The sequence below is a fragment of the Rattus rattus genome, chromosome 4 (assembly GCF_011064425.1).
Source record: "Rattus rattus isolate New Zealand chromosome 4, Rrattus_CSIRO_v1, whole genome shotgun sequence".
NCBI classification, from domain to species: domain Eukaryota; kingdom Metazoa; phylum Chordata; class Mammalia; order Rodentia; family Muridae; genus Rattus; species Rattus rattus.
The window spans coordinates 20,113,582-20,127,068 of record NC_046157.1 but is presented as its reverse complement, the minus strand read 5'-3'; the positions used below and the strand labels follow the sequence as shown (position 1 = coordinate 20,127,068).

The 13,487-nt window shown below is 39.0% G+C and overlaps 1 protein-coding gene across 3 annotated transcripts in view; it reads left to right on the top strand.

Moving 5' to 3' along the window:
- The window catches only part of Sec22a (SEC22 homolog A, vesicle trafficking protein), a 49,201-nt gene that overhangs the window by 17,022 nt on the left and 18,692 nt on the right, over positions 1-13,487 (top strand). For all 3 annotated transcript variants that reach the window (XM_032900159.1, XM_032900157.1, XM_032900158.1), the window contains exons 3-4: positions 2,953-3,116; positions 4,178-4,372. In XM_032900159.1, coding sequence (XP_032756050.1) covers positions 2,953-3,116; positions 4,178-4,372 — 359 coding nt within the window. The remainder of the gene's footprint in view (positions 1-2,952; positions 3,117-4,177; positions 4,373-13,487) is intronic.

The window sequence follows — 13,487 nt, the reverse complement described above, 5'->3', positions numbered from 1 at the left end:
AATCGCAGTGTAAATATCTGATATGCAATTTCCAAGGGGGTTCAGACCTACAGGTTGAGAACCACTGATTTAGATCATGCATTCTGCAAAGGCCTTTAAGAATAGATGGTTGAGGAGACTTAAGATTTGGAGTACAGGGGGAGTGGAGAAGATAGTGTCCTGCAGTCTTCTCGGGATAGGATTGACTGGGCTGGGAGTAGGTTGGCGTCCTTGAAGCTCTGAAACAGGCCTCTGTGGCTGGAATGCAGAGGGAAGAAGATGAAGTAGACAAATTGGAAAGGTTCCCTGGCATGGGGAGGGTGTGTGTTCTAAAAGTCCTTAAGTCTCATTGCTCTTTATGTAGGTGGGAAAATCAAAACAAAACAAGTGAAAAAATTGATATAATGAAAGTTGATGTGTTGTAGAAAGATTATAGCCTCTGGAGCTAAATGTTTACTCCAGTCTTGGTTTGTCGTACTGGGGTTCAGATCAGGGCTTTACACATGCTAGACAAGTACTCTACCAGCTGAGCTATGTCTGCAGCTGCACCTTCTCTGCTTCTTACTCGTGTGGCTTTGAGTTGGTTACTGACCTCTCTGAGGCTCTTTATTTGCAGAATGGATCTAGTAGTAGCCTTCTGTTCTGAGGGTGAATTAAAAGAATTATGCAGAATATTCAGCAGAGGTCCCAACTCCACTGAGCGGTCAGTAAATGTACTTACTGTTGTTTCTGTTGCTACTCTTACCTTCCTCCTCCTCTCTCTGTCCTCCTTAAAGCATAGTGTCTATATATAGAACATGAACCAAGTGAGACTGATGGGTGCAGACAGCATGCTTGTAGTGATGTTAGACTGTTTCTTTAGTCTTTAGTGAGATGGTAAGAATCTCTGTCTGGCCCAATAATAATTGAAAAAGCAATTATTATGTGATTATAAATGTAGATTGACAGAGCTGGCATGTGAGGAAGCTGTTTTTACTTTCAGAGAAAGAATTATAAGGCTAAATTTACTATGAAAGCCAACTGTAGAATGCTTTATAACCATTCCAGACAGTATCCTACAAGTAGATGATGTCCTGAAAATGCCAGCATATAATCTTTAAAAACAAAAATAGGGTTTTCTGTATTTCTCACTCAAATCTTCCAGTTAAATTTAGCACAAACAAGATTTGCTATAAACTATGTGGTCGGCGTCATGATGAGAGAAGACCAGCAAAACTGGCATAATACAAAAAAAAAAAAAAATGACCCAAAATTTTCAGTCACATTTTTGGACGATAATGAAATAACTGTGTCTCACTAGTTGGGAGTTCTGATGGATGGAGGCCAATTACTCATTGGTCCAAGTTATTCAAACTATCGTGGAGTTTATCCAAGTGCTAATGACAAGGCAAAGAATGTTGACAAGGACAAAGTACTTTGAGACAAGAAATCACTTGAGAAAATACCTTTTAGACTGTTCTTTGTGGCACCTAACTGTAATCCCAGCATTTGGGAATCTGAGACAGGAGGATCAGAAGTCTGAGGCCACCCTGAGCTAATAAATTCAAGACCAGTTCAAGACTAGTTTGGACTATGTAGCTAGCAATCCTGATTCAGTGCCCAACCCCACCAAAAGTACAAAAACAACAAAATATTGATCTTTGATTAAAATACTGAGTTTTAGAAAAATTCCATATGCTATATAGCTAGAGTCTTTAATTAATGATTCTTGAGAAGACATACAGTTGTCTTTGTGAACATATGTATATAAGTGTAGAAAACACAAATGTTTTATAAAACAATAAACATTCCAATTTCTTGTTCTTCTTGTTCTTCTTCCTCCTCCTCCTCCTCTTCACAAAATGTTCTAACATTAATTTTATGTCCTACTAATAAGTTACAGCCGTAGAAATTTTATGAAAATAACTATTTACCAAGTGGAATTTTAGAATTTAGAAAGGAGTTTCAGGTTCTGGAATAAGTTCAGTACAGTTTTACAAGTGTGAACTATACTGTAAAAGGTAAAAAGAGAATTAGTAAGATGGCTTGCCCAAGGGGAGGAAAATTGAGTACCTATGGACAGAAGACGCAGTAAGAGAAGATCAGTACACAGTCTACTCTTTCTCTTTTTTTAAAAATTAAATCATGTGAGCATACTTACTCCAAATGTTAAATGAAAAGAAGTTCTGGGTGCTGGAGAGATGGCTTACCAGTTAAAAGCTCTTGTTGCTATACAACCATGATGACTAATGTTTGAATTCTAGCACCTAACAAGCCAGGTGTCCTACACATGCCTGTAATCCCAGCTCCAAGAAGGGCGGAGACAAGAGGGTTGCTGAGGCTTGCTGACTTCAGTGACACTGCTGAAAGGAATAGGTGGAAAGTAAGAGAGGATTGACCCCTTCTGGCCTTTGAGCATGCACAGGGATGTGCACCAACACACACACACACACACACACACACACACACACACACACACACACACACACACACACACAGAGAGAGAGAGAGAGAGAGAGAGAGAGAGAGAGAGAGAGAGAGAGAGAGAGAGAGACTAGTATGGATCAGGCTGGCAATACTATATAGCACACGCGGGACCTATAGCCTGGATGTTGTATTGAATTCCTGTTCCCCATCTATACCATCTGTGTGATCAGTACAATAAAAGGATACTTAGGTGACTCATTAAACGGTTAATTTGTGTTTCTGCTGCTTTTGTGGAGGGTTGCCCTTTAAGCTGCTTAGATCCTTATGTATGTGTGTACTTTTCCCCTTGCTTTCTGCTCACCAATAAGTTCCAGAAGCATACACATCCACAGCTTTGGCTGGTATTGTATGTTGGCTCCTTTAAAGTTGTTGTTGGAATATGTAACAATGTTAATATCTTCATTGCCACAGTAGCAGTAGTTTATAGTGTATAGAGTCCGTCTTGTGAAACAGCGAATTACCTTGATTTAATTTGAAATTTTAAAACCAATGTTTTTTACACTGTAGTTTTATTAGCTCTCTCGGCGTGAGCTACATGATGTTGTGCACTGAAAATTATCCAAATGTTCTCGCCTTCTCTTTCCTGGATGAGCTTCAGAAGGAGTTCATTACTACTTATAACATGATGAAGACAAATACTGCTGTCAGACCATACTGTTTCATTGAATTTGGTAAGGGCCTGGTTTTGTTTGTTTTATTCTTTGTACTTTTTTTTTTTATTACTGTCTCCAGTCAAATTTTCATCAAATATTGGGGAGAAAGGGAGAAACTTCTGCAATCTTGATTTTGATAGAATAATTGGCAAAAGATCTATGGTTCTTAATTTAGATGTTTATTAGGACAAAAGTGTGTTTGAGTTGTGAAGGAGATCATATTAGTCCAAAGAATGAATCCCAGAGGGCACATTCTCAGTGAGAAATTTACTCCGTTTTGTGTTTATGTGCTGATCTTTTACAGTCTGTTTAATGTAGGGCAGGGGTTGCCAAGTGCTTGATAGAGAATACCAGAGAGTGCGTATTTCAGATTTTAAAGGCCTTCTAGTCTCTGCCACAACTACTCAGCTCTGATATTGTAGCTTGGAAGCAGCCACAGGCAATACATAAATGAATGAGCATAGTTATTGTCTAATAAAACTTTATTTACAAAACCAGCAGTTTAGATATGGCCTATGGGCAGTAGTCTGCTCAACCAGAAAAGTCTGGCCAAAGTCATGGATTTCTTTATATAGAAAGAGGGGAAATAGTAAAAATAAAATTCTGCTTAGAAGATATTTAGGAAATCTCTTTTATTCATTCTTTGAAACTTATTCTTCAGAACATACTAGCTAATGGTGTAAGAAATAAGAAAACATTTATAAAAACACACTGCTTGTGGTGTAATTCGTATGTAATTACAGCTGATAAAGATTGACTATTTTGTGAGGTAAGAATATAAACATGAAGGCAGTGGTTGACAAAGCTGTTTTCTTTTTGTAATCCCTTGAAGTCTCTACTTAGGTAGGCAGGCTCTGGTTCTAGTAACTTAACTCTAGGGTTTACTGTTTAGAGTATAGAACTGATGACTCCATGCTAGAGCGGCCTGTTAAACAGAAGTAATATTGGAAATCCCATGACAAACTGAATAGTTTTGAATAACAATTTTAACTTTATGAAATTTATGTCCATTAGCATCACCCTCTCAAATGATTTAATTAACAAATGACTGTAAGGAAATTTATTTTTATTTTACATAGATAACTTCATTCAGAGGACCAAGCAGCGATATAATAATCCCAGGTCTCTTTCAACAAAAATAAATCTGTCTGACATGCAGATGGAAATCAAGCTGAGGCCCCCTTACCAAATCCCAATGTGTGAACTGGGATCAGCCAATGGAGTCACGTCTGCATTCTCTGTTGACTGTAAAGGTGCTGGTAAGATTTCTTCTGGTGAGTTGTGGATCTCAATTATTCTATTAAATCTTTTAATAACAGAGGAACTCTTGAAAATGAATTGCTTTACTTTCGTGTTTTAAGTCAACTACATGAGAATATGGAAGTTCAAAGCAGCCCATCTTCCCAGTTGTTATAAAGTAGGCTACTGAAGACGTGACTTCTGGAAAGTACTTTCAAATGACAGTCACAGAAGATTTCTTTGCTAAGAAAACATTCGATTTCTTTGTAAACATTTTTCCAGGAATGTAGGTCTGAGAAGTACTTTCCATCAAATGGCTATATTTAGTATAGGAGTCTATCTTAAGTGTAACTGTAAAGGTTGTAGTGCTTATCTACTCACATCTCCCCTCCCAAAGAAAGTACCCAAGACTTAACAGTTGGGACAGGATGAAACTTTTACTTAAAGTGAAAACCTCACTGTTTCATAAAAGTATAGTATGCCATTATTGGACTATTTCTTAAAACTTTCCTGAGGCTTTAGGTAATGTCTGCTTCCATATAATGCCAGTTGTGTGACTTAGGTTCTGTCACCTCCTTAGCTGAAACAATAGCACTTACGTCCCTTTATGCTCCTAGCCTAATTTTTTTTGGTAAAGCATCTTCAGTTTTAAGACCTTTTTTTGGTCATTTTTGACATCTTCCCCTGTGGTGGTTTGCATATGCTTGGCCCAGGGAGTGGCACTATTAGAAGGTGTGGCCTTGTTGGAGCAGGTGTGTCACTGTGAGTGGGCTTTAAGACCCTCATCCTAGCTGCCTGGAAGCCAGTATTCTGCTAGCAGCCTTCAGATGAAGATGTAGGACTCTCAGCTCCTCCTGCACCATGCCTGCCTGGATGCTGCCATGTTCCTGCCTTGATGATAATGGACTGAACCTCTGAACCTGTAAGCCGGCCGCAGTTAAGAGTTGCCTTGGTCATGGTGTCTCTTCATAGCAATGGAAACTGGAATTGCCATGATAGGCCCTGCCATGCTTTTGTTCAGAGAATTGTGGATTTTGGAATTTGGGGAAGCAGTGGGGCTTAGTGGACCATCCTAGTAGGAGACATTGGTGCTAACGGTAATTCGAACTGTGTAGACCTGGCCCAAGATGTTTCAGTGGGGGAGAATTTTAGTATGTGGCCCAGAGTGACTGTTATTGTGATATTTTGGTGAAGAATATGGTTGCTTTTTACCGTTGTCTGAAGAGTCTACCTGAGGCTAAAGTAAAGAGATTTGCAATAAATTACTTTGTCAAAGGAAGTTTCAAAACACTCTGGTATAAATTCTGATGTGTGGTTACTTTTTTTTTTTTTTAAATAATTTTGATGAAAACAAGCAAGATGAAAAAGAAGTATACAATGTATGGTTCAAAGAATAAAGGGGCAGCAGGAGGGAGAATGGAGCTGAATCCTGTGTTCAAGGAGATAAACAGATTAAAGGAGCGGTGACTTGCAGCAGGATTTCACCAGCTAAGTTTACTGTTTATGCTTCTGCACCTGAACAAGGAATAATTATATCTAGATGTTATTATTACCTGGTTATTGCTTTCATTTAGACTTTTAATTTGGAATGAACTACAATCCAGAAGTGGAGTACACGATTGTGATCTAGTTCTTGAGGCTAGAAGACACAGGATTTTGATCTGGCTCTTGAGGAATAGTAACCATGAAAAAGCTTTGGCCCAGGCATGTTGGTACAGGCTTTTAATTCCAGGAAAGAGGCAAGAAGATCTCTGAATTCAAGGCCAGCTTGAGACAGATCAAGTTCCAGGTTAAAAAAAAAGGCTTAGATCCAGGCATGGTGGTACATGTCTTTAATCCTAGCACTCAGGAGACAGAGCCGTGCAGATCTCTTGAGTTCAAGGTCAATTTACAGAGCAAGTTCCCAGGACAGCCAAGGAAGGAGTTGGAAAACAGAAAACTGGTGATAGTATAATAGAACAAGGGGGCCATGTTCCAGCTCCAGCAAGCAGCAGAATTGGAAAGCTCCAGCCATGTGGCTCTGACTTTAGAGTCCTGAATGGAAGGGACCACAGGGACAACTGCTGCTGGTGAACTGGAGCTAAGACATTAGCATGATTAAGAAGAGACCAGCATTGGGGTTGGGGATTTAGCTCAGTGGTAGAGTGCTTGCCTAGCAAGCACAAGGCCCTGGGTTCGGTCCCCAGCTCCGAAAAAAAGGAAAAGGAAAAAAAAAAAAAAAAAAAAAGAAGAGACCAGCATCACTGAGATGGAATCTTCCGTGAAGTGTTTTCTGAGAGCACAAAGAAGCTGTGTTCCAGAGATAGCAAGGTTGTACCTTGTGCTTGGGCTAACCAGTACTTCATGCTGGTTTTGACAGCATGAAGAGGTCATGGAGAGCAGCTGAGGCCTGGCACTGTAAGAGGCCATGGAAGGCCGTTGATAAAGTGCAGCCTCAGTTGCAGTTGATGGGCCAGAACTGAAGGGGTCATGTAAAGAAGTTGAGGCTTGGCACCGTGAAGGGAGCCTATGAGAGGCTATTGGTGAAGCCACAGCAGAAGACTCCAGGGAATTGAGTATGTCAGTATCATAGGATGGATGACCACCAAGAACAGCAGCAGCAGTGAAGTGGAGTCAGCCAGAGCCTAGAGTGCTACAGAGGGCAGAGATGGAGAAGTGACCCAGTCCCCTTTGAGGGGCCCAGAAGATAATGTGTGGATCCCAGACACTGGAAAAAGAAGTTATGAAAGTGCCTTGAATACCCCACGATGTTAGAGATGGCCAGAGCCTTGGTCTGTCTGCTAAAGAAAGCTGCGAACAGGGAGTGGGACCAGCTGAAGAGAAAGAAGTGTGTTGCAGTCAACAAAGATGAAAAGAGTTGGAGACCTGAAGAGCACGTGACATCAGACATGGAGATGCTGAGTCTGGAGTGTGCCCAGCTGAGTTTCAGTCTTGCTTTACACCAGTCTTTCCTCACTCAGACATTTTGGAATGGTAGTGTATATCATGAGACGTTGGAGGTGTGATCTGCTTTTTCTTTATTTTTGTTTTGTAAGAGATCATAGTTAAATAATTGGATGAATCTCAGAAGAGTTTGGACGTTTGAAATTGTCGAGACTGTTATAGACTATGGGACTTATAAAGTTGTATCACGCTATGACTAGGTATGGCCTGCATAGACTCATGTGTTTGAACAAGCCTGTTAGGGCCAGGGAGTAGAATGTGGTGGTTTGAATATGCTTGGCCCAGGAATGGCATGCTAGGAGATGTGGCCTTGTTAGAGGAAGCCTGTCACTTTGGGGGTGGGCTTTGAGACCCTTCTCCTAATTACCTAGACGTCAGTCTTCTTCATAGTAACCTTTAGATGAAGACGTAGAACTCTCAACTCCTCTGGTACTGTGCCTGCCTGGGTACGGCCATGTTATGGCCTTGATAATAATAGATTGAACCTCTGAACCTGTAAGCCAGCCCTTATAAATGTTGTCCTTTATAAAAGTTGCCTTGGTCATGGAGTGTCTTCATAGCAACGGAAACCCTACTTAAGACATCTCTATCCCTATACATGCTTTAATTTAGTTTGTTAGTATTCTTAACATTGTTAGTGTTCATGTGGTCTGAACATGAAACTTCATATATGATTTGATTATACAAATATGAGAGAGGGGAAAATAATTTATTTAAATAATTAAAGACAGTCACTAAACAAATGCATAAAGAAAAAATAAAGCGATATTGGAATTTCAAAGGAAGGAACAGATCATTTCATTTGTATGTTGCTTTTTCTCTAGAAAATCTTCGACTTTTTTTCCCCCCCTTGGAGCTGAGGACCGAACCCAGGGCCTTGAGCTTGCTAGGCAAGCGCTCTACCACTGAGCTAAATCCCCAACCCCGGCCAGTTCGTTCTTGACAGGGGTTCTAGACTAGCAGAAGATCATACAGTGTTGGGACAGCGAGGTCTATGTTAGACTGTTATGTAGCCATAAGCATACCCTTAGCTCATGTTACCAGCTATAAACTCTTAGTAGAAAACATTAGGTTTGTCAGATTTGATTTAAAAAAAAAACGCACTGCAAAAAGACAAAACATACAAGATGGAATTCATCAATTTAAAACTTACTCTTTCATGAACACAGAGTAAAAAGACAACCCACAGAATGAGAGGAAATATTTACAAATCATATATGTATAAGAGATAATTACTTAAGTAACTTGTAATTCAATAAGAAGGAAGCATTGAATATACTGTTTTCTTCTATTTTATTGATACAAAACTAGTCAAAACGGGACTTGAGAGATGCTCAACATTTAAGAGACTGGCTGCACTTCAGAAAGCTTGGATTTGATTCCCAACAACTACATGGTGGTTCACAACCATCTATAATTCTAGTATCCAGTGAATCTGATCCTTGGGCACCACATGTAAATGGCACAGAGACAAAGTGCAGACCAAACACCTGTACACATAAATTTTATTTAAATGAAATTAAAATATACTTGTTTAGTATATATTTGAAGTACTCAAGTAGACGTAATTTAGAAGACAGCACTACACCCTAAGAAACACCCTAAGAAGACAGACCATCTGAGACCGTGTCAGATGCTGTGACTGCATTGCTCATAGGATTTTCCAAATTACATTGATTGCTTTTTGTTAAACAAATCTTCAGTTCTATGATAAATTCTACATAGCCACGATGCGTTATCCTTTTTATGTGTGATCAGGTCCAGTTTGCTAAAGTTTTGCTGATAATTTATAGTGTCTTACGGGGGAATTGATTCCTAGTTTTCCTGTTTTATAATGGCCATGTTTGGTTTTAGTATGTGTGCACAGCTAACATGAGAAAGTATACTGGAGGGTTTTCCCACATCTTCTACATTTTTGGAAAATGTCTTGTAGGACATAACAATAAAACCTCAAATGCTTTTGTCTGGGGAAGGTTTAAATCGTTCTTTCCCAGGACCAGGACCAATCAGCTTTTCTGTTTCTTCTTCGTGAGACGTTGCAGCTTTTTTTTTTTTTTTTAAATGGAATCTGTTCATGTTTTTCAAGTTATGGATTTTTGATGTACAATATATATTTCTTTATGCCTTTATTTTCCATAGAATTACAATTATGTCTTTCTCATTTCTGATATTGGTAATTTTTCTTTTTTTTTTCTTCTAATATATAAAAATTGATCACTTTTATTGACTTCTTTAAGAATTTTACTTTATTGATATTTTATTTTCTATTTTATTAACATGTTCTGCTCATTGCTTCCCATGTTCTGCTTACCTTGGTTTTCTTTCTGTGCTTTTATTTTCTGAGATTTGGAGCAGTTTGTTTGAGATCTCTTCTAACCTGAGCACTTGCTCTTCTGTATCATTCTCAGTAGCAGTTAGCTACATCCTGTAGATCTGAACATATCACATTTTAATTTTCATTCTGCTTAAAATACTTTTAAAATTCCTTTTGATTTCTCTCTTGATTCCTAAGTTATCTAGAAAAGTATTATATACTTTTATTTAGGCATTTTCAAGTGTCTATTGATTTTTAATTCCATTGCGTTCAGAGGACAAATTTAATTTGACTTGAGTATTTTTAAATTTATGTAGAATTGATATATTCCCAAGAACATAGCCTATTTTAGTGATTCTTTTCTACTTATTTTAAAGAGTGTTCTGTTTGCTGCTATTGGTAGTGTTGCTATTTCAAACTACCTAAGATGATCTTAGTAAGATCATGGTACCTGATATTGTTAAAATCTGTTGTCTTTTCTGATTTGCTGTCTGCTTCAACCATTCTTTGAGAACTAGGTATTGCAATTTCTGAACTTTTGAATTTCTGTCTTTCTCATTTTAGGGTGATCAGTTTCGATATTACGTATTTTTTCAGATTTAATTCTTTATGTGTGTAAGTGTTTTGCCTGCATGAGTGTTTATGCACCACATGTTTATTTGTGGCCTACAGAGGAGAGTGTTGGATTCCCTAGTACTGAGTCATGAATGGTTGCGAACCTCCATGTGGGTGCTGCAACCACTGAGCTCTCTCTCCAGCCCTCTTTATTACGTATTTTAAAATGTGTGATTTGTTTTCTTGATGTGTTGGTTTTTTCATTATTTTGGAGTTCTTTGTACGTAGGAATATATTAAGCTTTGAAATCTCTGTGATATAAATATTATATTAAAATTAATTTTAGTATTAGATCTGTTATCTTTCTCTTTGCGTTCTTTTGTTTAAGTAGTGTTTCAATACCCTTTATTGGGGAACCTAAAGGTCTAGTGAGGAACATCAGGTATTTGAAGGGCATCAGATCTCTCTGACTTGCATTTGATGCTGTCTGCACCCAGCAGGATGGATATCAGTCACCATGGTGCAGCCATTACTTTCTACAGTGACTGGTGACTGTTCATTTGTTCATTGCTCTTTGTTTTGACTTATTTTTCCTACCTAAGGCAACACTTTCACATATTTGGTAAGTTTGAGAAGCACAGCAAGAAATGCTAGACTGTCAGCCTTCTTTTTCCCTCTCTACTTTCCTAGTAACCTTCTGGTCTACCTGGATGAGATCATCTTGAAGATCACTGAAATAACCGAGAGTTGAACTTATAAAAATCACAGTGAAGAAATACCTTAATAATGCCTTTTTTTAAAAAACTATCTTACAGATAGCAAGCCAGCCTGGTGGACTCTTTTCAGTCATCATTTAACCAGGAGTGGTTCTATGTTTTTGTCTATCTGTGTGGTCTTAGACCTCCTTTTAATAACCATATTAACTTATGAGCTCAGGTCTTATAAGGCTACATCAGGGTAAACTGGCTGAATATTTTTGCTTGTGGCTACAACGTGTTTATTTTCTTTAAATTACTGCTCTGCAGTGGTTCCTCATGTGTTTAGTAATATGTGTAATTGTCCTCCTTTAGAGGCCAACTGTTCACACGTATGGAACGTTCTTGCTTTTAGAATGGTGTCTTTCCCCTTTTCCCTTAGTGTCAGTGCAAGTGAGGGTGGGTGGTTTGGTGATGAGTAACTAGCATGCTACGTGTAATTGTGGGGGGTTGTTAAGATTTGTTTTACCAGATCTTGTTTAATATACTACCCATCATCTCTTATGCCTAGTCAGTTAGCGCCCCCTCCAAAGCTTTCATTTCAAGCAAGTATAGAAAATATGACTTGGTTGAGTCTTTTTTTCTCTTCCTTCTTTCTTTCGTTTTCTATTCTTTTCTGTCCTTTCCTTTTTTTTTTTTTTTTTGTGAGTGCAGATCTGGATGGAATTCATAGAGGCATGTTACTTGCTGTTACAGCGACTAAGTTAAGTCTCTATTATTATTTTCTCACAGCAAGCTAATTGAGGAAACAGACTGCCAGTGTGCCTCCCCCCAGTGTACCTCCCCGGCCCAGAACCCTCACGGCAAGCCTGCCTGTGCCTCTGCTGCCTCTGGGATTGCTGTGGCACTTCACAGCTTGCAAGGCATGGGGGGCTGAGACTTTCCCCCAAACTTTAAGGCAAAGTGGGTTTTTTGGGGTTTTTTTTTTGTTTTTTTGTTTTGTTTTGCTTGGATCCTACCTTTAAAACCTTACATGTTACTAGTGCTGACCACAGGCATGACAGGCTGAAGAGGCAATATGGAATTTCCCAAACCTAACAAGCTTCTGAGTGTGTTGCCTTGTCCACAGAGAAGACTGGAAAAGTAGGGAGTCTCTTTTGGGCTTTAAAATTGTTCCTATGCACCTGTTTTGTTTTTGTTTAACCAAATAAGCTAGGTTAATGTCATTATTGGAATCATTGGGTGTTAATCTATCGTTTTTATTTTTATTTATGTGTCTCTTAATGTATGTTCACATGTGTGTGGTACTTCGAGAGTCCAGCAGAGGGTGTCAGATTCCTAGGAACTGGAGTTAAGGCGGTCAGTGAGCTGCTCAGTGTGGATGCTGGGAACTGTGCTTGGACCCTGGCAGGAGCCTCAGCGAGTACCAATGGCTGAGGCATCTCTCGTAGGTTTCCTTTGTCGTGCCCTGTTCTGATTACCTTGGTCTCTAGCTGCCTTCATCTTTGAAATTAATTTTCTGTTCTTTGCTGGCTTATTAGCCATGTCTTTTTATTTGTTTTCATGATTATTTTTGCCTTTATAGTGTATAACGATTTCAGTGTGGGGTGAACTTAGTTCTACCATGACTAACAAGCTAAGAACAAGTTTTGAAAGCGTAAACCGTTCCCTTGCCAAAAGACCGTGTCATTGCTTCATACCCAGGGTCTTTTCTTAGTATTTTGTTTGGGTTTCAGAGCATCATCCCTGCGTTTCAGAGTTATTTTGCACAGCACTGCATTGATCCCATGGGTGTCATGTAGTGTACTATATCCTCCGTTTCTCTGGGTCCTTATCTGCCGTCACTCAGTAAACTGTAATTCAGTAAATGTGCAGAAATGCAGTAATGTCTTTAAAATGTTAAAAACAAAAGCATACTAATCAGTAGTGTATCTTTTCTTAGTGGTGTCAGTTGCCTGGTGCATAAACTTGATTCTTTACCAACATATTCTAAACTTTTGACCACCAGCAACTGACTGAGGTGATGCTCTCCTATAATTGTACTTCCTTTTATTGTCTAGCATTCATGTGTCTTCAGGCATCAAACCTAAGTCATATACTACTTCATATACTACTATCTGTTTTCCAAGTACTATCACCATGAGTTAATAATATGTACCAAATTACCATTCTGTGGGGTATCAAAACACTAGATCCCTGTAAACCAAGGGCCAGGACACTTTTTCTGTAAAGGGCCAGATGCTACATGTTTTAGACTTCTCAAGTCTACATAGGCTCTGATGTATCTCTGCTGATAATGCACAAACACAGTTTAGTCATAGATACTATGTAAAAGGATGAGTGCTCTGAATTTGGTTATGGGTCATAGTTTAACCAACCCTGATGTAAACTAAGCCAGTGACAACATGGTTAATGTTCTGCTAGGTAGAAGCAAAATATTTCTTCCACTTACAAGGACAGAGAAAAAAAGTGTGTCAAATTGCTGTCTAATAGATGTATAAGATAATGAACTGATGGGCGCCAGCAAGAGAGCGTCTCAGAGACGCACTTTTAGGCTTGGGCTGTGACTTAGTTGATAACTTATTTGACTACTGAGCTTGACCCTGGTTCAGTCCCAGCACCAAGTAAACCAGGAGTTGGGGG